The sequence below is a fragment of the Diplotaxodon limnothrissa genome, linkage group LG17 (assembly GCF_057381915.1).
Source record: "Diplotaxodon limnothrissa isolate DT_005_m linkage group LG17, D_limnothrissa_male_GT1.1, whole genome shotgun sequence".
NCBI lineage: Eukaryota > Metazoa > Chordata > Actinopteri > Cichliformes > Cichlidae > Diplotaxodon > Diplotaxodon limnothrissa.
The window spans coordinates 29,808,280-29,831,978 of NC_140612.1; the positions used below are offsets into that span (position 1 = coordinate 29,808,280).

General features: G+C 40.0%; 1 protein-coding gene across 1 annotated transcript in view; it reads left to right on the plus strand.

The window, feature by feature from the left end:
• The window catches only part of LOC146615216 (protein O-mannosyl-transferase TMTC2-like), a 68,668-nt gene that overhangs the window by 15,960 nt on the left and 29,009 nt on the right, over window positions 1-23,699 (plus strand). Inside the window, exon 2 of the mRNA XM_085376824.1 lies at window positions 15,441-16,056. Within this exon, the coding sequence (XP_085232950.1) occupies window positions 15,441-16,056 (616 nt within the window). The remainder of the gene's footprint in view (window positions 1-15,440; window positions 16,057-23,699) is intronic.

Sequence of the window (23,699 nt, forward strand, 5' to 3'; positions counted from 1 at the left end):
AACCAGCAGCACAACAAACCCATCTTAAAGACTGCAACCCTGATCTTTAGGCAAAGTTTTGTGAGGGTAAAGCTCCCGATTCAACAACAATGTAGTGTTAAGCAGTCTTTATAAATATTAACTTGGCCGGTGCACACGTTCATTTTTTCCTACAAGGCTGTAGGTGAATACAATTGCTCGGACCAGTCTTGTTCTTCATTAAAACAATACTTCTTTTGTTAGCAATGTGTTATTGAAAATAATACCACATATAGTGTCTTTTATTGTAAGGCATAAAGATTGACGGTTTTGTATTGTGACAAGTGTAATATGAATATAACAAAATGCAGGTACCTCTGTTTTCAGAGCCTCACTGAGAAGTCAAAAGCTAATGTTATCTTAAAGCATTTCATATTCCAAAGCCAACAAAATATATATTCATATGTTATATATTAATATGCTTCTCCATCTATGATGCAGTCCAAAGGCTTCCTACAGGATTTGTCCGGCTGTTTGGTGGCCTGATTTTGCAATAATAGAGAGAACATTAGCCTAAATTAATACAACAATTTTAGGGACATCCCCTCCTGGATTGTGCCATAGACTTCTGGTTGATTAAATTGCAGTTTTAATTGAAATATAATTATAGACTTATAATTAATTAGGGTTTTTCTTTTCCAAGAATGGGCCTCTGGGGCATGACAACTCACAAAAACTCAATCAGTTGGGATAAAGTGTAAAGGAATAGTCTGTGACTCAGTGATGACCGTTTTATGAATAAGCATCTCTGTTATGCTTAATTAATTGAATTAACCATAACATTAAGCAATTAAGCATAGCATAACAATTAATTTGTAAAACTGGTTCTTTTTCCCCCAGTGCTCTTGAATTTGAAGTTAAACTAAAATTCCTTTAAATTTTCTTTTACATTTAAATAGTAGTTTGGGGTTTAAGTATAAACGCTTGTTTTCACATAGTATGAGGTGATAAAAAATGGGACGCAGCAAATTAAGACCTGAGTAAAACAGGCTTTCTTTGCTTTTCATGTTGAAGCAATAATCAACAACAACAACAACCTTGCATTTTACACCATATCCCCAGCCTGTACACAACACTGATTTATGCATTGTTTGACTAAGTCAGGGTACAGAGCTCTGTCCGTTTTTAATCAAGCATCACATTTATCGCGGGATGCAGGCGACTCGCGGAGGCCTCTCTAATTACACATCCACAGTCAGACACTGTAATTAACTGTCGAGCCTAAGCTAGATGAAAAACTGAGAGGTGATTGGCTGCTCATTTGCTTTTTGGTAACATTGCTGGAGGTTGTTCTGGCTGGATCTTACTGGTGGGATGGAGGGTGTTAGAGTTGGCCACTGTTTCACTGATAAGAGGTGGCTGTGTGGGGAAACCCTATAAAACTCAGCATCCATTGCTCCTGTGTTGTGTTTCACGCTGCGTCTGCTGTTGGGCACAGTACCAAACTGTATGGCATATTTATTGGGTGAGGCTTAGCAGAATTCTATAAATTTTGCAGTAGGGCTCCCATCTTAATGTATACAGGATAAACACAACTCTGCATAAGCATTCCTGGTGGTCTGTGGGTGTTCATGGAGATGTAAAACTGTAATTTGCTGTTGAATTGAAAGGCTACACTTGAAATGCTAGCCAAGCCTTAGTCTCTATTGTTTTTCTGCATAAATGCATCTAGTCATTTGTACAACAACTCTATACAACTGGTCTGCAACATACTTAAACTGCTATTCTTCAAGGATGAACAGTTGCACAGCTTCTGCAATTCAGTCCGGTAAGTTAACCCTAACCCCTTTCAACATAAAGCTTTTATTTGTGCTGTGAGGGCTGGCCACTTTAAATCTCAACCAAGTCTTTCTGTTCACTGCACCTGCTCTGCTCCCCCCATAGAGATGTAAAGCATTAGATTTATTAGCAATTGATTTCTCATAGCCTTCCCGGTGGTGAGTCTGAGGATTCATCACAACCTTTTATTGACATCAGCTCTCAGGAAATGCTGCAGGGGCCCCAGCCACCATTTTTAGCTGAGGTGGCAGTGGAGGCATTGTAGTCAGATCACTTCGATTTTACGGGACAAGCGTAATGGGAAGTGATCAATCAATCACATAGATGGAGATAAAGACTGGGTAATCAATCTGCTGAAAAACAGACGAGGGAGTAACACTCTCAATGATTAGGTTCATTATCTTTTTACCACTAATTCCATATATTGACAGTGGGTTTTATTCAAGACTTTGAAAGTTTTAAACAAAACTTTGTTTCAGTGTTTAAAACAGTGAACAGCTCATCATTGTATCAAAAAAGTGCTGAGAATTGGATCACATCAATTGGTTTATAATAGTTTTTACTGTCCGTTGAGCATGAACAGAAGATACCAGAGGTGTGGACTCGAGTCACATGACTTGGACTCGAGTCAGACTCGAGTCATTAATTTTATGACTTTAGACTTGACTTGAAAAAATGTTCTAAGACTTGTGACTTGACTTGGACTTTTACACCAATGACTTGGGACTTGAATTGGACTTGAACCGGTTTACTTGAAAAGACTTGATATTTTACCCAAAATATAAAATTTAACATGCATATTATATAGAGATTGAAAATGTGACGTCATTCACGGGTAGAACCGCAAAGGATTCTGGGAACTCGTGGCAAGCAGTAGTAGCGCACGCAGGCTTTCAATTGAAATCAGTCACACAGCGATAAAAAGAAACACAAAAATGTCAAGAAGCCGTTGTATTATTAACTGCAATAGCCGGTCGTATGACAGCCACGGGAAGCCGACGGGTAAAGAGATCGGTTGTTATCGGATTACGTCGTTGAAGAGAAATTGTTCAAGCCATGTTTCCGAAGTAACAAAGACGCGACGGATGGCCTGGATTGCAGCCATTCAAAGATCAAATATAACGTCCCAGAACACTCCAGCTCACAGGTTAGTCTGCTCCAAGCATTTACACGAAGGTCAGTATTTTTTAGTAGTTAATACGTCATTTTCATAACATAATTAGTGATATAGGTTACAAGCAAGTCTGGCGCTGAACAGAAATTGTCGCGCTATGCTCCTTTATTTATTGTGCATAAATAGTGAATTGTCCTGACACAATATTGCGTTTCGCTTCTGTTATTATGGTACATTAACAAAAACATATACTTTTATTCACAGGATAAAACAGGTTTTTTGTATCACTAATTGCCCAGTACGATTACAGCATATAATATTGTTGTCACTGCTACATTTCTGTGATGCTACCAGAAATTATTTCCACTACTAATTAATTACCCTTGAGCTCAAAGGTCCTATTAATAAACGGTTAACGAATGTGTATTTATGACGACAATTTGTGAGACTGGTAAACTTATGATACGTACGATGGTCTTTCGTTCTACACGGTGCATTTCAAGGTCCTGTACCCATCCGTCGGTAAACTGTACCTGGACTTGTTGCAGTGACCTGAAGTTACTAAACTTCACGAGTGTATGCACTCACTCCAAGAACCGTATGATTATAAATATGCATATAAATATGCTACAATGAGATAGCTGACTTCATCTAACTAGCAAATGTTGTCCAGGCTACGTTGGTGATGCAGTTCTTTTTAATGTGTATGATATTTTTGTCATGCGATTTTAAAGCCGGTCCTACAACCGCATCCAAGAATAACATGCAGCGTATCTCAGAACTGTCGGTGAAAATTATTCTTGGAGCTAGGTTTAATTGAGCTGCATTTTAAAGAGGTGCAATTTCACAATTTGTGTATATTTTCTAAGTTCACTATTTTGTCATGTGTTGAGAAAAACACAGATTTTAAAATTACATGGTCTAATATTTACATTTAGCATAACTGCAACATTATTTTTTCGTTTTTTTTTTAAAGACTCGAAAGGACTTGAAATTCAAAGTTTCAGACTTGTGACTTGACTCGGACTTTTACACCAGTGACTTGAGACTCGACTCTGACTTGCCTGACATTACTTGAGACTTGACTTGAGACTTGAGGATAAAGACTTGAGACTTACTTGAGACTTGCAAAACAATGACTTGGTCCCACCTCTGGAAGATACTTATTTAACGAGCAGAATGGAAGTATTTCTTGGGGGTTCAGTACTTGTAAAAGGACAAAGCCAGCAAAGTTAATTACTTCCTGGCTCTAAACTAAAGCTAAACAGACAGAAATAATTTTCAGTAAGTCTGAGTCTTATATTTCCCCAAATCTGTCACTTTGGGTTAAGATAAAAGGTCTGCACTCATTTAACCTTACCAAAGCTCTGTAAAACTCTTTACTGTGTTTCTCATTAACATATCATTGGTTGCCATACAAGGTAATTGCCTTCCACTGGGAGCAACATGGGGTTCAGTTAGCCACAGCTACCAAGATCGCATGGATAAACAGACAAATCATTAGACCCAGTTGTTGTTGATAGTATTTTCATTTGATTTGTTAAGTATAATAAAAACAGAAAATAATGAAACATGTCATTTAAGACAAAACCACATCTATAATTTCTACATAAACTGAATCATCAGCATCACTCAACCAGTCACGATATTTGCAAGAGGCATGAATTTTCACATAGCTTCACGCATGCTTTAGACTAAAGTCACTTTTCTCATTGTTATATCAAATTCCCAGCCTTTCGTCACTACTTTTCACACTAATCAAAACCGATATTACAAGGTTTGAACACTTGTGAAACAATTCTGATATACATTAAGAGACTTAAAAATTGGACAATTCGTGTTCAAGGTTTATTTAGGGCATTGACTTAGGGCGGTGCACTGTTGGGTTTTAGTTGTGCTGCTTATCAGGAAACCAGCTTTATAGGAAACATGAAAGCAAGTCCGTTCCCTGACAAAAGAGAGACAGCCAACTTCCTGATGTTGAACTCACACTGTTTCTCCCTCTTTGAAGCTCAAAGCCCCCGGAAGAAATCTCTTGCTCTGACTCGCCAGTTTAGGCAGACTGAGGATGTAGAGGCGCCTTTATCCTAATCAACACTGAGTTGACCTGAAGCTAAAACAGCTGGACTTCAGTGATGAGTCATAAGTGAGAGCTTACGATTAATTGCAACAATTAAATCTGCAGATGGTTATAATATTTAATTGGGCTGAGACCAAATGTTGCAGCGCTGATCTCCAGTTGTCCATTAGGTGTCATCACAGTTTATACATGACATAGCAAATTAGTTTATCTGTTTTTAGAGTGAAAGCAAATTTGAGTTATTACTCACTCCCATTTCTTGTTGTTGCATATTGAAGCTCTACTTGGAACCTTTTTAAGATCCAACCATGCAAAATGTGATTTTTTTTTTTGCCATTTTTTAAGTGGTCTTAAACTTTTGATCGGGACTTTATATGAACTCTGAACCATGTCCTTAAATAGTTACTCAAATTTAGCTATTCATTCAGAATAGCTAAATTCACATGTATGAGGCATATACTGTAAGTGGCTACAGAAAATAATTAACATAAATGAGCAGTTCAGACAATTTGTAACTCAAAAGATTCCTTGAAGTGGATGGGCAGTTAAGGGATGGACAGCTTTGCATTTGGTCCATGGTATGTGGACACAGGAGTGTATGAATGCAAAAACAGTATGTGGATGCAACTGTAACTTCTTTACAGCCTAATTATGTATGTCAGTGCAACGCTGGGTTGCATTGAAGTGACGGATATTTGTACAGTGTTTTCAATAACAGAGATTGAGAAAGACCAGCCTTTCCTTTACAGTGTTTGTGCAAGTTTTGTTTATATACAGCTGTTGGGATAGTGGGCTACCTTTACACAATAAACAATTTCCTCATAAACACTTGGTCAAGAAGCATTTCCTCAGAGTAAACATACATCCACTGGAGGGATTTGTGACCACAGAAATGGCTGCAAATTTGCACATTTGCTGAATTAATTGAAGCTATTTCACATTTACGTGAAGAGTTAAAATCAGTCATCTAAATGGTCCGTTCATTCAGCTGAATGTGGGGGTTTTTTTCCACCCAAGGGAAAACTGCTGGGAGCAGCATGATGGGCTATTAAATCAATGGAAAATATAGATCCAACAAACTGAGCGAGCAAGAAAAAAAAAAGTCTGGTACCTTGAATATAAAATAAGCTTCCTCTTGTGTCTCAGGTTTTCTTTCAAATAACATAAAAAAACAAATGAAAATCTTGCCAGTTTTCAGAGCCCAGTTTGTATGGAACACCATCCAGCAGCTGTTTATCACATTTAGTACATTTCAGTTGATTGAAAGAAACAATTCATTATCTGAACTCTGCATAAAATCAGCCAAATTAATATCAGATGTTGCCTCACGCACAAGGAAAAGGAAGAGCCTCTGAAAACCTTTGCACAAGTCTTTCACCAGGCCACTGGCTGCATGGGTTTTATGAATGCTATCTTAGACATTTATGCATTTTTTTCCCCCCCCTCCTCCCATATTCGTGCCACACTGGCGTGGGACAAAGTGTGGGAAATTAGCGGTGCCACTTCTGGTATTGTTCTGCGAGTCGCGTTGATGACGTGTGATGTTTAAACACACGCTTAATGCTCACTTCCTGACCTTTCAGATACACAAACTAAACAGATACAAAAGTTGATAAAAAATGACGAATGTCTTTATTTTCTCATTGAGTCTCCAGCATAAGAATTTTATGAGGAGAAAAATTACGGTTCAAATAAGAAAAAAGTAGGTTTACCAGGGGTAATTACTTTAGGTAATATTGAGAACGGGTAATTATGAACTGTGGGTTCTGATCCCCCTCAGCATCTCACTCATCTTCATCATCATCTCCTCATAGTCTGTCATCATGTTGTGGCAACGTACTCACAGGATTATAGCAGATCATAATCAGCCAGTGAATGACTTGGGGCAAGCAAGCAAACATAATGACTTTATACTAGATTTTTGCAGTTGTTGGGCAGAAATTGTGATAAAATGGATTGATTATCTGTTCTACTAGCTGCAGTTAGCAGTGTAAAATGTTTCAGCAGATAAGGATAAAAACATCTATAAAAACATATTTAGAGATTATCTGCATCACCAACTTAATGGACATAAATTGCTGAAACTATAGTTTTGGTCAGATATTTACATACACTCATCAAGGGCATGAATATTCTGGTAATTTTCACAGAAGTTTAATGTTAGCCTGCTTTGTATTTAGAATTGGAAAACCCAATTGTGTCCAGGTTTTAACTGTCTGGATATTGATTTGAGGTAAAGAAGAGCTTTGAGGTTTTCTACCTTCTTAATTATTCCATCCACTTTGTGCAGTGTACCAGTACTATATGCAGCAAAACAGCCCCAAAGCATAATACTACCATAACCATGCTTAACAGCTGGTACAGTGTTCTGAGGTTTGAAAACCTAAACTTCACTCGTCTTGTCATTTTGGCCAAACAGCTCAATCTTTTCTCCACACGGCATTAAACTTGTGTATGTCGGCTTCTGCAGCTCAAAAAAATAAAGTCACACTTGTTCACCCAATTCTTTTTTTTTTTTTTTTTGAAGTTATTAAAGTTGTATGTTGTCTGTTCATTCCACCCTGGAAAAAGAACAGTTCAAAGGATTCATTAAAAGCCCCAAATTACCATGACATTCATGCCCATGATGAGTGTAGGCAGTTAGAGCATGTCATGGGAAAAAGAATCCATGACGAACCAAAACTCTGAACATAACCTGCTCCAGACGAGGTTATGCGCTGCTGGATCAGGACACTGTGTTGTAGAATCACAAGTGAGGAGACTTGAGCACACATACATATAATACACAGACCTAAATCAGATTAGTTATTGACCTCAACCTCTGTGCATGTCTCAGAAACTCAGAGCACTATATGATCACCTTCTAATCCTGTTAGCATTGGATTAACACACAAGCTCTCTGGACTCTTTACATCCACCCATATACAAGCCCTCTCTTTATCACACTGGCCTTTATCCCACTGTATGTGAGACTGAATTGAAATGAAGATGAAATCAATAAGTGGACTTGGTTGCAGCACAGTAAAAATGCTAATAATTTTAAGAACTCAAAGGTTCCCAAATCTATTTATTGACAAGTGTTTTTATCAGCAGTGTTTTCAGAAGCATATGTCAGTTTAATAATTCAAATACTTCAAAGCAAGGACGATGCAGAGAAAATATACAGATTAAGCTCAAAGTGATATTAAAAGAGGTTTATTTTTCAATTCATTTTAATAGACTATTAGAATCAAATAAGTTAAAACAAGTGAGTCAGTGAACAGTTCATTTGATATTAAATGTAGAATTGACATGAAAAATAAACACGGGCATGAATGAATTAACAAAGAAATGACTTTAATAGATACTTAAATTTATTTGGGAAATAAAGTGTTGAATGCAAAGGGAAACTAATATTAACAAAAGAAATGAATACTACAAATATAAATTCATGAATTCATATTTTTGAAATGAATTAATGCCATATTTGGCATATTTGTTTACTGAGTTAGTTATTCATTTATTTCAGATTTTGGCATTTGTGCCCCTCCATAACAGTAGTTAACTTCAGAATGAAATGGGTGCACAAACACATGATAAGTCTTGCAGCTCTTATTTGTTTACAGAGATGGCGGCTCTCTAATTAAACCCTCCACCTGTACACATTTTCTGCTGTGCCAGTGTGATATGAATTTTCTTTGTCCCCTCCATTGCGGACAGTTTTTCTCCTCGCAAAGTTTTAATTATCTGCATTCCTGATACTTCTGCATAAAGCCAGCAGCATCAGCGCCGTGTTTACTTCAACGGTGCGCCAGACCAAGATTAGCAGTGTGTGAATAGGCCGGTCTGCTGCCGCTCTCTGTCTGTGAGTTTAATTAGCTCTGAGATTGCTCAAGTAAAGGAGATGGGAATTTAATAGATCTTGGCCAGACAAGTCATATTGTAAAAGGTTTGGTAGCGAAGCAGGATCTGGAGCAGATAAGGCTTTAGAGGCTGATGGCGAAGATAAAGAGAAAGGTGGAGGACAAAAGAAATGAAATGGAGGAAATGGAGAAAGTGGTGTTGACTTTATATAAAGCAGAAGTGAATTTAAAAAAAAAAATGGGGAAATGGGTCTGTATTAATAGAAGCAAATGGAAGAGAAGTGAAAGGAAACCGAACCAAGAGGTGATGATATCCATGAAATAATGTCTAGGCCAGTGTCCATTAACAATCCTGTTTTATGATGATTGGCTAATCCATCTCGTTACTGCTGTCGTGGAGCAGCAGGATGCACTCTGCTCAAAAAGCCTGTAATTCAGCCAGTTCTGATTATGCTAAGTGATGGCAGTTTATACTAGACGTGTTTATTACAGCGGAACAAGCTTGTACATGCTGCAGACGTACGAAGCTGGATGAGAGCCCAAATATTTAAAATAGGCTCAAGTGCAGCGTTTTGCAATGTTGTTAATAATGTTGTCCTTTGAGTAAAGGTCGCAAAGAACATGTAAACTAATGATTTATTCACCCAGCACGCAGTGGGAGAGAAATCTGTAAGCTGAACTTTAAAAGGTTGCAGTTAAGGAAACAAGTTTTGGATGGGATGCAGTCTGTTTATCTTGGGATTCAAGATTTTAGCTGATGTCCATACAATATGACAACACATGGAGCTCTTGAAGCCTCGACCCCTACAAGGAGGGGATCCGGTGGCTTTATTGTGCTGGGCTCTTTTTCGGTCTTACTGACATAAATTTCCTCATCAGATGGAGAGCATGTGTTTGCAGACATCTGCCTGGTCTGCAAACACAATTTTTGTGATGCCAGAGACACTACACTACAAAACACCACCATCAGTTTTCAGGCCAACCTTAAGCAAACATGAAATAAAAAGCGTAACAGGAATGACTACTCGACCATGGTGTCTGCAGCATATCTGCAGCTGAGACAATTTCTAAGGGTCACTGAAAGTGATTACAGAATTGTTCTCAGTGCTTACTTACAACCCTGAAACTTACTTTGAAATCACAACGATTTACAAGTGTACCTAGCACTCCTGGAATGCTCCCTTTTAGTACTGAGGAGTGCATTTAAAAAAACATACTAAATATAACTAAAATATCCTAAAGTCACTCTTGCAATAGTATTTTTTGTAAAGTGTAATACTGCAAAGTAGACCAGAAGCGGGGTGTTTTATTTTGAAAATTGTCAGGATGCTCCTGTGTATGTCTCCTGTTTTCCTCATCTGTTCTGACAGAGCATGGGAGCCTCTTCTGGGATGTGATCTGACCTTTGAGCAATTGAGTAAATGCTTAGAGTTCTTTCTTTAATCAGTGAACTAGCTCTGTAGACCAAGTTTGTGCACCTCGTGACTTTGATTGGTTGTTAGTGACAGTAAATATAAATCCTTAAGCCGTTAAGGATGTTACGCATTTTATTGCACTGTAGCAAAGGGGCAAAATAGTAAAAAATGGTAGTAATATCTGCTGGTATGCTATATTTGTTTTTTTAAATACATTTACTTTTAAATTCAATCTTCTTAAAGTTCAGGAATTTGCTTGTCTTTTAACTGGGTTTTGGTAAAATTGTCATTTATGAAGTTTATGCAGGGCATAACTTATAATATATTGAAGACACTTTAGAATAAATATTTGTGAAATATTTGTATTTTTCACATTCAGTGTAGGAAAAAGTCTGTGTGTCTGTAGGCAACAACAACACATGAAAAACCAAATGACTGGTGGTGAGATCACCGCTTGGAGAGGTCCATTTGCATAATGAGAAAAAAAACATACCCAAACACTGAAAGACAGCCAATTTTCTTTCCACTAAAAGCAGCGGACAGGTGAAAGTAGACCTCACCCCATCACAAATTGATCTAAAGAGGGGGAAAAAAATCCCTGCTCACCAATGTGTCCTTTCAGACAATGTGGAAATCCCTCATTACCTCCCCCCACCAAAAAAAAGGTGGGGGGAAGAAAATTGAAAAGCCCAAACCCCGTCCTGTACTTTACGGATTGTGAATAGAGTGCCCTGCAGCCTGCCTGCCTGCCCCACATACGGCGTTTGAATACAAAAGACCCCCTTCTGTAAGAGCAATCACTCTGGGAGGCCACTCTATCTGCACCACTGCAGAGACGGGCCTCAATGAAGCCATCAGCACAGGCTCTCTTGTCACACAATCTCACATGTGCATGCACTCGCAAACACAAAGAACGGACACGTCGCATGTAACCATTTATTCCTTTGCGTGCGCATGCACAGACCCGTTGCCAAACTCTCATGGGTAATGCATTCTTTGCATCCTCCAGTGCCGGGCAGGAGCAGGGAGGGAGATGAGTGGTTGGCGCTGATTTGAATATTTAAATTATTTATCACCGCAGAGTTTTGAGACCCAAGACATGGAGAGGGACACAAGGGAGCTGGGTGAGACTGAATCAAGCCATGTATGGATTTCATGGTGTGCTAACTAAGCGCCCAAAGGGACAGGATGGGAAGAAGCGTGAGCAGAGTTGCAGATTTTCACAAACAAAATATTTATTCTGCTTCAGTAAATTGCCAACATCTTTTAGGAGTGTTTTGGGATAAGCATAGAATGAGTTGCAATGTGAGATTACTTTAAAGACTTGAATTTTGATAAACTTGGGATACATTTTTTTTCCTTGTATCCTCAGTCCTTGCTGTCCTCATGCTCCACGCTATGCTGGGACTGTAAATCATTTCTAAAATAACAGCTCAATGTGGAACTACAGTAAAAAAGGAAGAGGCTTTGTAAACTGCATGATGTAATGCACCGCCTCCTTAGAAATATTATATGCTGTAAGTGAGAGCCTGAGAAATACACAATGCTTTTCTCTGACAGAACAATCTTGGGAAATGCAGGAATTTACTACAGCTCACGCGATGACAGGACTGAAGGCTTAAAGGAAAAAAACATTTAAATTAATTCCTTCAGCAGTTATTGTTTTGAGACTGGATCTGTAGGCTAATGGGTTGACTTTTTTCCCTCTCTTTGCTGTCTTAGTTATTCTTTTACTTTTATCTTGTCTTCTATTACAGGCCGACATCTCGGTCTTTTTCTCCCCTGTCCTCTTTTTTTTTTTTTTATAAGCTCAGCTCTGAGTTTCAGTCTGTAGACAAAGGAAGTCCCCAACTGGCCTCCTTTTGCTGTTCCTTTCCTTCCCGAGTGTGCCATGCACAAACACAGAAACATTGCAAAGGATGATCAAACCCAGACAGAGAGAAAGCGGGGGGATACTACTGGGTCAGTGTTAAAATCCTGGAAACGCAAAGCTTTTGCAATCAACCTCACATAACCCAAGCTTCTCCTAGTGATATTAAAATAATATATTCAGCCTGTTTTAAAAAAAAAAAAAAAAAAAAAAAAGCAGCATTGTCCTCAGAGGATAAGAAAAGCTGGAATGAATCTGCTTGTTGTCATCACCCAGCTGCTTTTAATTGGCACGTCAGCCCTGAGATCAGTAGATCTGGCTATCTTTTGGTTTTCTCTGTGTTATAAATTAAACACAGTTTACTCTTATTTCCTGTTCCAACAATTAGTGGCATATTTCTTGTATTGTGGGCTTCTCTGTTTTTCTACATCCACTATAATTTGATCTACAGTAATATTTTCTTTGTCTGCTCCAGTCACCTCGTAGGTACTCATTAGGCTGCATTCTCAACAGCATGCAACCCTTCTTTGAAAACCACACTGCCTCAGTGATACTTGACATTGCATCAAATTACTATCCATCAAACACTCGGCAGATTTTTCAGTGCAGACACTGGTGTTCTGGTGTTTTCAATCCCCCTTTCATTTATTCAGTGCATCAGTCCTGCTTTTCAAATGCTGCACTTATTTTTATGGCTTAGCTGGCTGTAGGTAATTTTGTTTCATTGTTGTAAATGCAATATCTCTTCCATGTGATGATGGAAGATTTGGCACTTGAACCCAAGGATGAAGTGATGAAAGGTCAAAGTCATCTTGAGTGGGTGTGGGGTGTGGGCCCCGGCACACGCTGGTCACAGGCCTGGGTTGCGTCAGGAAGGACATTGAGCAGAAAATCAATGCCAAATCATATATGCGAGCCATCAATTACACATCCATACCAGATCAGTTAACAACAACCGCCTTTGGTACAGTTGATCAGTAGGATGCCAGTGGAGCGGAAACTGTGCTCCGAAGACAGGAGGAGGAGGATCATGGGTAGGTGTTGTCAGAGGTAATAGGTAAAAAAAATAAAGGCCTTTAAATGTAGGGACTGAAGCTGTGAATATGCAAGGACTGGAAGTATTGATGAGGTGGATGAGTTTAAATACCTGGCTTCAACCATTCAAGCCAATGGACTGTGCACAGGAAAGGTGAAGAAGAGAGTGCAGGCAGGGTGGAGTGGATGGAGACAAGTGTGATTTGTGACAGAAGAATGGTAGCAAGAGTAAAGGGGAAGGTTTACAAGCTGGAGGTGGCAGAGTTAAGGATTTATGATTTTCATTGGGCGTGACCAGGAGGGACAGGATTAGAAATGTATGAGAGGAACGGCTCAGGTTGAGCAGTTCGGAGGCAAAATTGGAGAGGCAAGCTTGTGATGGTTTGGAAAGGTGCAGAGGAAGGATAGTGGATATATTAGACGAAGGATGGTAAAAATGGAGCTCCCAAGGAGGAGGAAAAGAAGAAAGTCACACTGAAGGTGTTAGGATGTAGTGAGCACATGAAAGAACAAGGACACGTTTTTTTGTTTTGTTTTTTGTCTTCAGTGGTGACATTTTATATTGCACAATTTGAAGAACAAGTCTGGACAGAAATTGATATAAATTATATGTTGAATGGTTGCTGTATGCATGCAGCTGTGAAGCAAGAATAATTGTTATCTGACATGGCTGTTCATGGTGGGAAAGCAAATGCTGCAAAAAAAAACTAACTGGAAATGCACCGCTGCTTTCCACGAAAAGAGGGCTTCTCTCGCTTTCTCTCGATCGTGGCTCAAGAGTTGGGAGTTCGCCTTGTAATCGGAAGGTTGCCGGTTCGAGCCCGGCTTGGACAGTCGCGGTCGTTGTGTCCTTGGGCAAGACACTTCACCCGTTGCCTACTGGTGGTGGTCAGAGGGCCCGGTGGCGCCAGTGTCCGGCAGCCTCGCCTCTGTCAGTGCGGCCCAGGGTGGCTGTGGCTGCAATGTAGCTTGCCATCACCAGTGTGTGAATGTGTGTGTGTGAATGGGTGGATGACTGGATATGTAAAGCGCTTTGGGGTCCTTAGGGACTAGTAAAGCGCTATATAAATACAGGCCATTTACCCAGGAATTTCAGATATTGCCTATTTTAGTCAATGGGAAAATAACTCAATAACTCAGATCTTTGCACTGATCTGGTGAAAATGCAGTTTTATAAAACTGAATTATATAAACAAAAATTAACTACCTGGTTTATTAGGCAAATCACATTTTTAGGACTGACTGTTGCGTTGTCATTTAAAAGATTGATTTCTATATCTGCATTGGTTGCTGTGGTAACTGATGGAGGAATCTGTGCGTGTGTGTGTGTGTGTGTGTGTGTGTGTGTGTGGCTAAGTTGGTGACTTTGTAGTTATGATAACAATATTACTGACTTATTGCAGTGAGCAGACCACAGTGACAAATGATTTCTTGGAAATTTAATGATTACAGAAAAAAGTAAATAAAAATTTAACAAGCCATTCAGTGACTTTTATCATTTGACTGACTAAAGTTTGTTAAAGGTCAGTTTGTTCAAGTAAGTGTCTGGAGATGTTTTGTGACAACACAGACTTTTATTAAAGTGTATGGAAAATGTAAATTTCACTGCAGTTTCCCCTCTGTTACTGATTCCTTTGTCTTTATTTTGTGGTCTCACTTTTCTCCTGGCAAACACTTATAAATCTGCGGAATATCTACGCAAGCTTTTTCTTTCACTAACCTGGCTTCGAGTTGTTGTTGTTGTAGCAGCGATCCCATTCATCAGTCTCTGCTGTGATCTTCATTTGTTGCCGTCTGTGACTGTACACGAATGCTGCTCATGTCCCTCAGTAATGAGACGCTAATTACGAGAATCCGCAGAACCTCGGGGGTGTTATACCACCTGTCTGTGTGTGTGTGTTTGCAGGTACATGTGACATATGCGCATGCTGCGTGTGTGAGAGCTCAGCAGCGTGCACGTCTCTGTGTTTAATCAAATACTCTGTGGTGTTCTCATTGCATTTGGCTATTAAGTTTCACTTATGAGTGCATGATTAGCAAGATAGAAAACTTGGTATTCCAAATGACTCCTATCTCCGTGTACACAATTCAGATGGATGCTACGTAAGGGCTTCTGCAAAGAAATTCTTTGTTAATACACGCAGTTGAAAACACATTTTAAAGAATGTTGACCTTAAAGTTGCTTTAATCTACACCCATACTTGTATGTTGAAAATGTTGGCTCATAGCACAAAATATCAATATTAAATCAATAAACGCCTCATACCTATTCCTTTTGTTCTTTCAGCCGAGCCATCAAGACCAACCAGGACCTTCTCCCTGAGACTCCCTGGACCAACATCCTGTATGACGACTTCTGGGGCACTTTGCTCACTCACAGTGGCAGCCACAAGTCTTTCCGTCCACTCTGCACCCTCTCCTTCCGCCTCAACTACTCCCTGCACAGCCTCAACCCTTGGGGCTACCACTTAATGAATGTGGTGCTGCACGGCCTGGTCACAGCCCTTGTCACAGCCTTCAGCCGGCCGCTGCTGGGTGGGGGATTGTGGAGCCTTTTGGCAGGCCTTCTTTTTGCCTCCCACCCGATTCACACTGAAGCAGTCGCTGGTGTGGTGGGAAGGGCGGACGTTGGTGCCGCTTTGTTTTTCTTGCTGTCTCTTCTCTGCTATGTGCGACACTGTGGACTCCGACCGGTGCCACATGGGGCCTTCCAGAACAGGCAATGTGGTGGAGGCTCTGTCATCAGGTGCTGGGGCTGGATGCTGGGCAGCCTGTGGTTTGCAGCAGCCAGCATGCTTTGGAAGGAGCAGGGGGTGACGGTGCTGGCTGTGTCAGCTGTGTATGACCTCTTCGTGTTCCAGAGGCTCCGGTTTCGCCAGGCACTTCTTCACCTATTAGGAAAGGTAAATGAATTCTTGCCGCCGGGGGTAAATGTCTGTGTATTTTCACTGGCTCTTGTTTTGGCATCTCTGCGCACCCCAATTTCCTCTTCCTTCCCTTAGAGGTGAGCCTCAGCCTGCCAGCTGTTAATGGTTCCTGGATTAGGTTTTGTGTGTGTATTTAACAAGGTTTTGTTTGTGTGTGAATTGTGTGTTTGCCTTTCATTAGTGGTGTAATTAGGAAAGCTGTTTGCTTATGCAGACTCCGTAGTTGCTGCATGAAAAATAAGCTTTCCTCATTCGCCTGCTAAACAGGAAGATTGGAAGTTTTTCACTTCCTTACAATGCTGCCACCACCTTCAATTTGCTGCAGTAAATGGATACACATTCATGCAAGGAAATCTAAATTAGGATCTCGGACTCATATGCGTGGATACATGTGCATTTGAGGAAACGGGGCTTGGACAGGAAAAAGCTATTTCAGGGGTGAGTTGATTTCTCATTTGAAGGTGACAAAAGGTATGTGCAGAGAAGCAACAGCACATCCTTCTCAGGTGTATTTGGTTATACACACAGTTAATACACAGATGTACACACACAAAGATAACATGTGCTTCCTCTGCAGGGAAACCCGGCATGGCTCAATTCCCCCCCCCCCTTCCAAAGTTAAGTTATTTAAGGAAGACAACCTTGACGTGGTGACTCATCTGATTATGGGAAAGAGTGTGTGACTCCACACTCCTCATTTGATTAGAGAAGCTGCTCTTCAGCCAACATGATGGCCCTTGTAAAATGCATAACTAGTGTAATAAAAAGTCCCCTTGGGTTTACTGTACAAGGACAGTCTCACTCTAAATGTGCATGTGTCTGCATGAGGATCTGTTTATAGTAATCTCTTCTTGTGGAAACATCTATAAATACCTATGTTTGCTTGAAGGTTTCTGATGCAACCTTGTACAGTTCATCTCAAATGTCTTGTGGCACTCTCTGTTATGTATAGAGTGTCAGCACATTCGTGTCTTCTTTATGCTGCCAGCATTCCAACGAAAACACATTCGTTACCATCTTCTTCAGGAGTTGTTTTTGGGAGAATAAATAACCATGACTGTTATAAGAAGTTTGCAGTCAGTGGCCCAGAGAGATAAGAGACCAGAGAAGTCATAGTCTGCTTCTTTACTATGTTCTTGGCATGAGAACCTGGAATTATATGTGCTTTCACAGCCAGTAGACCATAGTAGATACAAAAAAGCACCTGCCTTTCAAATTGTACTCAGTCATCTAGTATAACAAGTATTTGCATATGCTGATGGAGAAAAAATAGCCGTAATACAAGCAAAGATACATGAGTGAAAAAGAAAAAACCTGGTTTTAAAGGGGTTTGTGCAACATTGCCTTTAGAGAGTGTGAAAATGATCTTTTACGTTCTACAGAAAACATATATTTTATCACTTTTTTTTGTTCCAGACTACAATATTTCACTTTGTATGAAATAAAAACAAAGTAAGAACCAAATGGGAAGTTTATATTATATTTATGTACATAAATTGCCATATGTAGGCCATTTTTACAAGATAAAGACTTTTTAAAAATGCTAATGTGTAAATGGACTGTAGTGTAATTTGAAAATTTGGAGGACTAAGAGTTGCTGGACTAGCTATATGGTGCTATATGGACTGCTTAGCAATTTGTTCACATCAATAGGTAAGCTAGGTAAATTAGGTAACGTAAGCTAATTTCATCTACTGAAGCTAATCGATCCAAGAAGTGAAAATATCCCAAAGAAGCTACAAAGCAGGACATACGTGGGTCAGCATGGGGTCAACCGAAAACCAGCCTAAGCTGGACTTGTTTCGGCTAATGTTAACCAAACATAGGTTATATAAAAGATGCCCTGCAGCTAGAAGTGTTACACGTTATGTGGATGAGGACCCAAAGACTGGTGGAATTTCTGGTAGAAAGGGTGAAACATTTATTCAGGCTAGCTTTAGGTCCTCTGAAAAGACGAAACGCAAAGTCCAAAACAGGAACTGAAAACTGTAAAAATTAAACATAAGGCTAGGAAAAACACTGGGGCAAGATCACAGTTACTCTGAAAAATGACTAAAGGGAGGACAGGAATACCCACACGCACAAAAGGGCAAAAGTCGAGACAGCTGAGCGGAACGAGACACAGCTGAACTAAATCACAGAAGATAATACAAAGTAAGCTAAACTAAAAGCAAATTACATGGAGCAACTAACTATCAACAAAAGCAGGAAAACAAAAAAGGGAAAATACAGACACAAGAGTGAAGCAAAGACAGGAGACTTACTGAAGCAAAACAGTCAAACACCAAGGGAGGATTTAACTCTACACCAACTCAGAAAAGAACTAAATATACTAAGAAAGAATTCCACAAAGCAACCATGACATTAAACAAACCACTGTGTGTATTTCAAAGCTATCTGCTAATGCTATCAACCTTGGTGAAAGCAGTATTCATAAATTGTACTTGCTAATTAATGCTTGATAACAGATGTAAAAAAACAGTGTCCTAAAATTGAAACCCATACTTCTCGGTCACTCTGTACCACAGAGAGGGCTATATTAGTTGTCAGTTAGCACCACATTCTTTGTGCCACGCTATAAACGCTGACTTGTTTTTGGAGTCAGCCTCAAGTGGAAAATGGTACTGCAGGAATTGGTGTTTGTGTGTTGGCTTTTTTTTAAGCCCTAGAGGTTGCTGCATGTACCCATTTCTAACTTTGAATTTGCTAATTGCGAGCCATCTAATGCTGTATACAGTCTTGATTAGACACTTTCGGCTTATTCACAGAAAGCTTCCAGAGCTGACTTGAAAGTTTAATGTTATTTCAGCCTGTCGCAACCTGTCTCATAGCTTCACAGACAGAATTATGGAAAGTCAGATTTTATTGTGTGTTTATCAAGCTGTGTAGCAGAGATATTAACAGCAACCTGCACCTCTTTGCCCACACACAATAACCCTGGCCAGCATTCTTGTGCCAGCCCATCAGGTCGGTGCCAACCCCCCAGCAACTCCTGTTCCCTCCGGCACATCTGGCTCATTTATCAATCTGGCAATGCCCTTGTCTGCTGGACTAGTCACAGTTATCTTGGCAAAGAGCTCGTTACGTGCTGGGGCCAGCCGTGGGGGCAATCATTTCCTCCATTATGAGCCAGACGTCTCGGGACGCATGGGAAAACAAGGGAGATGGATAAAGTGAGAGAAAGAGCAAGCGAGGGAGAAGGAAACTATGCTCTCACTTCCTTTCCTTTATCTATTCTTGGTTTTTCTTGCCCACGGTGCCCTTAAAGCACTTTGGGAATGGGGGGTTCTCCTGTTGCCACTGAGGCTTAATCAGTTGCTATTGAATTGGATAGTATCTTAGGTGGAGAGACTGCAAAGACGTGCTTCAGAGAACAATGGTGCATATTGTGATTTTGTCTGAATACACGTTTTCATGCTTTCTTCCAAATGAAGTTGAATAATACAAAATCATCAACATCAAATCACCTGAATGAGCTGCTTCACAGCAGCTATGAACAAAAAAGGAAACGCTCCAAAAGCAGCTCCAGTGCAGCAGAGGGGACAGGTGTGTTTCGACCAGCACTCCATTTCTCATCTTGTTAACTCTCTAATAAGATTGAGATGAGATTTCAAATGAAACAAGGTAGGATGGAGGGAGAGTTAGGTGGTGATAGATGGAAACAGATGAAGGTGAGGTGTTAGAGCCGCGGTGCATTGAGAAAACAGAATGAGGCTTATATCCCAGACATTATGTCTTTGTTTCGCAATTCTGGGTTTGTCAGTTGCAAAAACAAGCATGTTGACAACAGGCCCAAGAAAATAGTTTCTTTTTGTTTGTATCAGGAAAAGCCAAGGAAAGCCAAACATTTCGTAAACCCAGGGGTTGATGAAATGTTTGGCATATATATATATATTAGGGGTGCAACGATACACAAAATTCACGGTTCGGTTCGGTTCGATACTTTGGTGTCACGGTTCGATATTTTTTCGATACAAAAAAATGTTCATGCCTTTTTAATTTGTCATTTATTAAAATTATAAATATATATTTTAACTCAAAAGTACAGTTTTTAAATTTAACCCTAACCCTTGTGCGTGTTTTTTATTTTGACAGCGAATGCGCACCTGCGGACCACTTATGTGCAGCCCTGATTATTTAGCTCGTCATATTGCAGCCACAGAAATTCTTTTGTCCATGAAACCATAAAGCTGCACTTTCTTTTTGCCTTATAGTCTGATTTGTCATAACTTCTCCGTTTTGTGGTAAGCTTTTCTTTGGCTGTCACTTCTTCACCCTGACCTGTCTTATTTGGCTCAGCAGAACTAAAATATATATCTGTCTGTGAAGGTTCTCAGTCATCCAGGTCATCGTAGTCAAATATATATCCTGCTGCTTTTACACACGCACTCACATAAGCTCAGCGATTCTCTGCGCGATCAACCTCTCATATGTTTAAGCTGCAGGAGATTTCACTTGTCATGTTTGCATAGTAAGCTAACAATTAATAAGACGATGTCAGAGGAATTGGTGCGCAAATTATCATCACTCACAGATCAGTGCTGTCGCTCTCTATACACAGTTCGCGCGATTGCAAAGTGAAAGCAAAAAAACAAGCGCAAATTCAAACGCGATTTCAATATGTCACATATTGACAGTGGCTCACCGATGCCAATGACATAATTACCCAGCTACATTTCCGAAAGAATGCAAAAGCATTGACATATATTTTTCCTTCCTACAATAGCTCGACGGGCAGGGCAGAGATAGATTTTGGTACCCCGACTGAAAAAATCGCTAGCCCCGGGACGTTGCGAGCCCTGTATCTGATTGAGGAATCACTCATCTTTGGAAAAGAGAGTTTATTACAGAGAAATGTCTCTTTCCAAAATAAAAGCTATACTATGCACTTCTTCTGGGCTATATTCTCAGCAGCATATTAAACAGCTGTCTAAATGACTCGGCTAAAGTTAATAGCATGCTTGCTTGTTTTTTTTCTGCTTCCACTTGTCTTTGCACTAGGATGATGTCGGCGTAAATGTGCAGTCATATTCGTTGTGTTCCCACTAGTGCTTTCAGGTTAATCTCGTTGAAATGACCTTAACGCCACAACACGGCAAATCTCCGTTAACGAGCTACCGCCGATCGCCCCGTGCATGGGGCTAGACGGCTAACACGTTAACGAGCTAACTGCGCTAACACACTAGTTCCCACCCATGTAATTGAGCATTGCATGGCACATCCAACATACTGTTTTACTTTAGTCCATGACTCGCTTACCTTCAGGGTCATACGTCACATGAAAACCAAAATAATTCCAAACGCCAGATCTGAATGAGGGTGGGGGAGGTCCATGTTGTAAGGAGAGCTTAACTTCTGTCTCGCTAGCTTGCCCTGCGCTCTTCCTTCTGACGATGCTGTCTGTGTTGAGCGCTCAGTGAATCTGCGTTCGACTACTCCGCCTAGGCTGCACTGTCGACCCTAGGCGGAGTAGTCGAACGCAGATTCACTGAGCGCTCAACACAGACAGCATCGTCAGAAGGAAAGTTGATAAAATAAATTACAAATTTTGTATTGTTCGATACATATGCGTACCGAACCGAAAGCACTGTATCGAACGGTTCAATATCGATACGAATATCGTTGCACCCCTAATATATATATTATATATATATATATATATATATATATATACCTTTGAGTCTAAATACATAACTTAGAAGTATTGTAGAACTGTTATTTGCAGCTGGTGCATGGTGTTTTGGCTAATCTGTACAAGATTATACGCAACCCATGTAACTAACAACAAGAGCCGGGAGGCGTCTTCCCAAGCACAGCTATCTGTTTCATAGCAACAGCATGGAAGGCCTGGGGTTTCAAGCATTTACTTGCATGAAAAACACGAATATCAGTGATTGTACCTTTCAGATAAAGTATTGCATGAAAATCTTTAAATCCAAGGTATGAAATTAAAAGTAGTTCCTTCAAGAAAAATAGATTAGATGTTAGGAATTTATTTACTTTAATCCTCCATACTTGACACGTTGAACTTGCACGTGCAACATCAACGTCCACATCTGCAGTGTAATCAAAGATGACGGCAAATGTTTTAGTGGAGGTAGATGGACAATGGGAGGGATTTGATGGCAGGCTTACAAAGTCGAAGTTGAATTGGTGTGGACTTCTCCTCCTCATTTGTCTCAATGAATGCCCCAGACACACAGATTAAGGTTAGTTTAACCAGCTGACGGCTTGATGAATGTTGTGCCAATTATCCTGTAGCAGAAGCATTCGGCTATGAAATGATGGCCCCTGTTGCAAGATCTGCTGCATGCTCTCTATTTAGCTTGCATTCCTGTGGATGCTGGCAAGGCAAGCTTATTTTTATATACTTAGCCCCCGAATCTTGCTTACTTTGTAAAGTGGTCCAACTAAAAAACACCCAAACATTAATTTTAAGAAACATGTGGTGAAGCTAAAGGTTAAACAAATGTTTTGCTCAGTGGGGAAAATCAGACATAGGGCAAATAACATGCTTGGACCGCTTTTTAAATTTTGTTTATAGGTAAGAAAATGAATGCATCAAGCTCTTGTGACTCTTCTTATGTCATAGGTATATTGAATGAATATCCAGTGTAGTGTCTTATTGCAGTTCTCCCATAAATTTTAATTAAAAAAGGGTATTGCCTTAAAGAGATGCATTTTCTTTTTTCATAACAAAAATATGAAAGCGACAGTATTTTCTAATTTCTAGGGGTTTTGCCATCCATCTGATCTGACATCTGAAAATGAGGGGCACAACACCATTTCAGTATCTGCTGGGTTCTCTTTTATGTACCTTTAACTAGCTAACGGCTACTGCTAGTTGTTAAATATTGCTACTACAGTGGACAAAATGTTCTTCTGGACATTTTCTCAGTGACTAAACAGCTTCAGGAGTAGAGCCAATACCTATTTGCATGTTTCATGAAAAAATCAAGTCCGATGGATTTGCTTTTTTTTGTTAGCTTAATGCAGATGCATATTTACTGTATGTGGCTAAGTGTAAATGAAAGACTGCATCTGGCTTTCATTCAGATAAAAGCTTGAGTAATTAGAGGCTTACATCATTTTCACGGGGGCAATTAAATCTGATCGTCTTCGCATAAGCATATCTTTCAAGAGGCTCATTATAATTTTCATATTTGGAACGTGCATTTTAGCTCCTTATACACAGCTCCAATAATAATCAGCTTTAATGATTAAAGTCTAAATCAGATACATGACAGCTCTTCAGCAGCATCACCCAGCCCTGACTTTTACTGTCTCTTTCTGATACTGATGACCTGACATTACACACCCAGGAAGCTCTTTAAAAGTCAGCCCAACATGGACAGCGCCTCTTCTTTGATCAGCTATTGTTCTGGACGGCGTGCAAAGCTTCACCCTGTGACCTATCTCATTACAGGTCTCTGTGCCAGCAGCAGCAAAGCTTTCATGAGGAGAACATTGAGATAATTGGGTCACTCTATCAAAGTCAGCCGTTCTCAGTGCCAGCCACGCTGCCGTCTGATGACTTGGATGAGCTGCGCCAAGTCAGCACAATACAGAATACGTTGGAGTGCTGGAAAAAGCACCGAATACGTGCCTCATTGTACCTT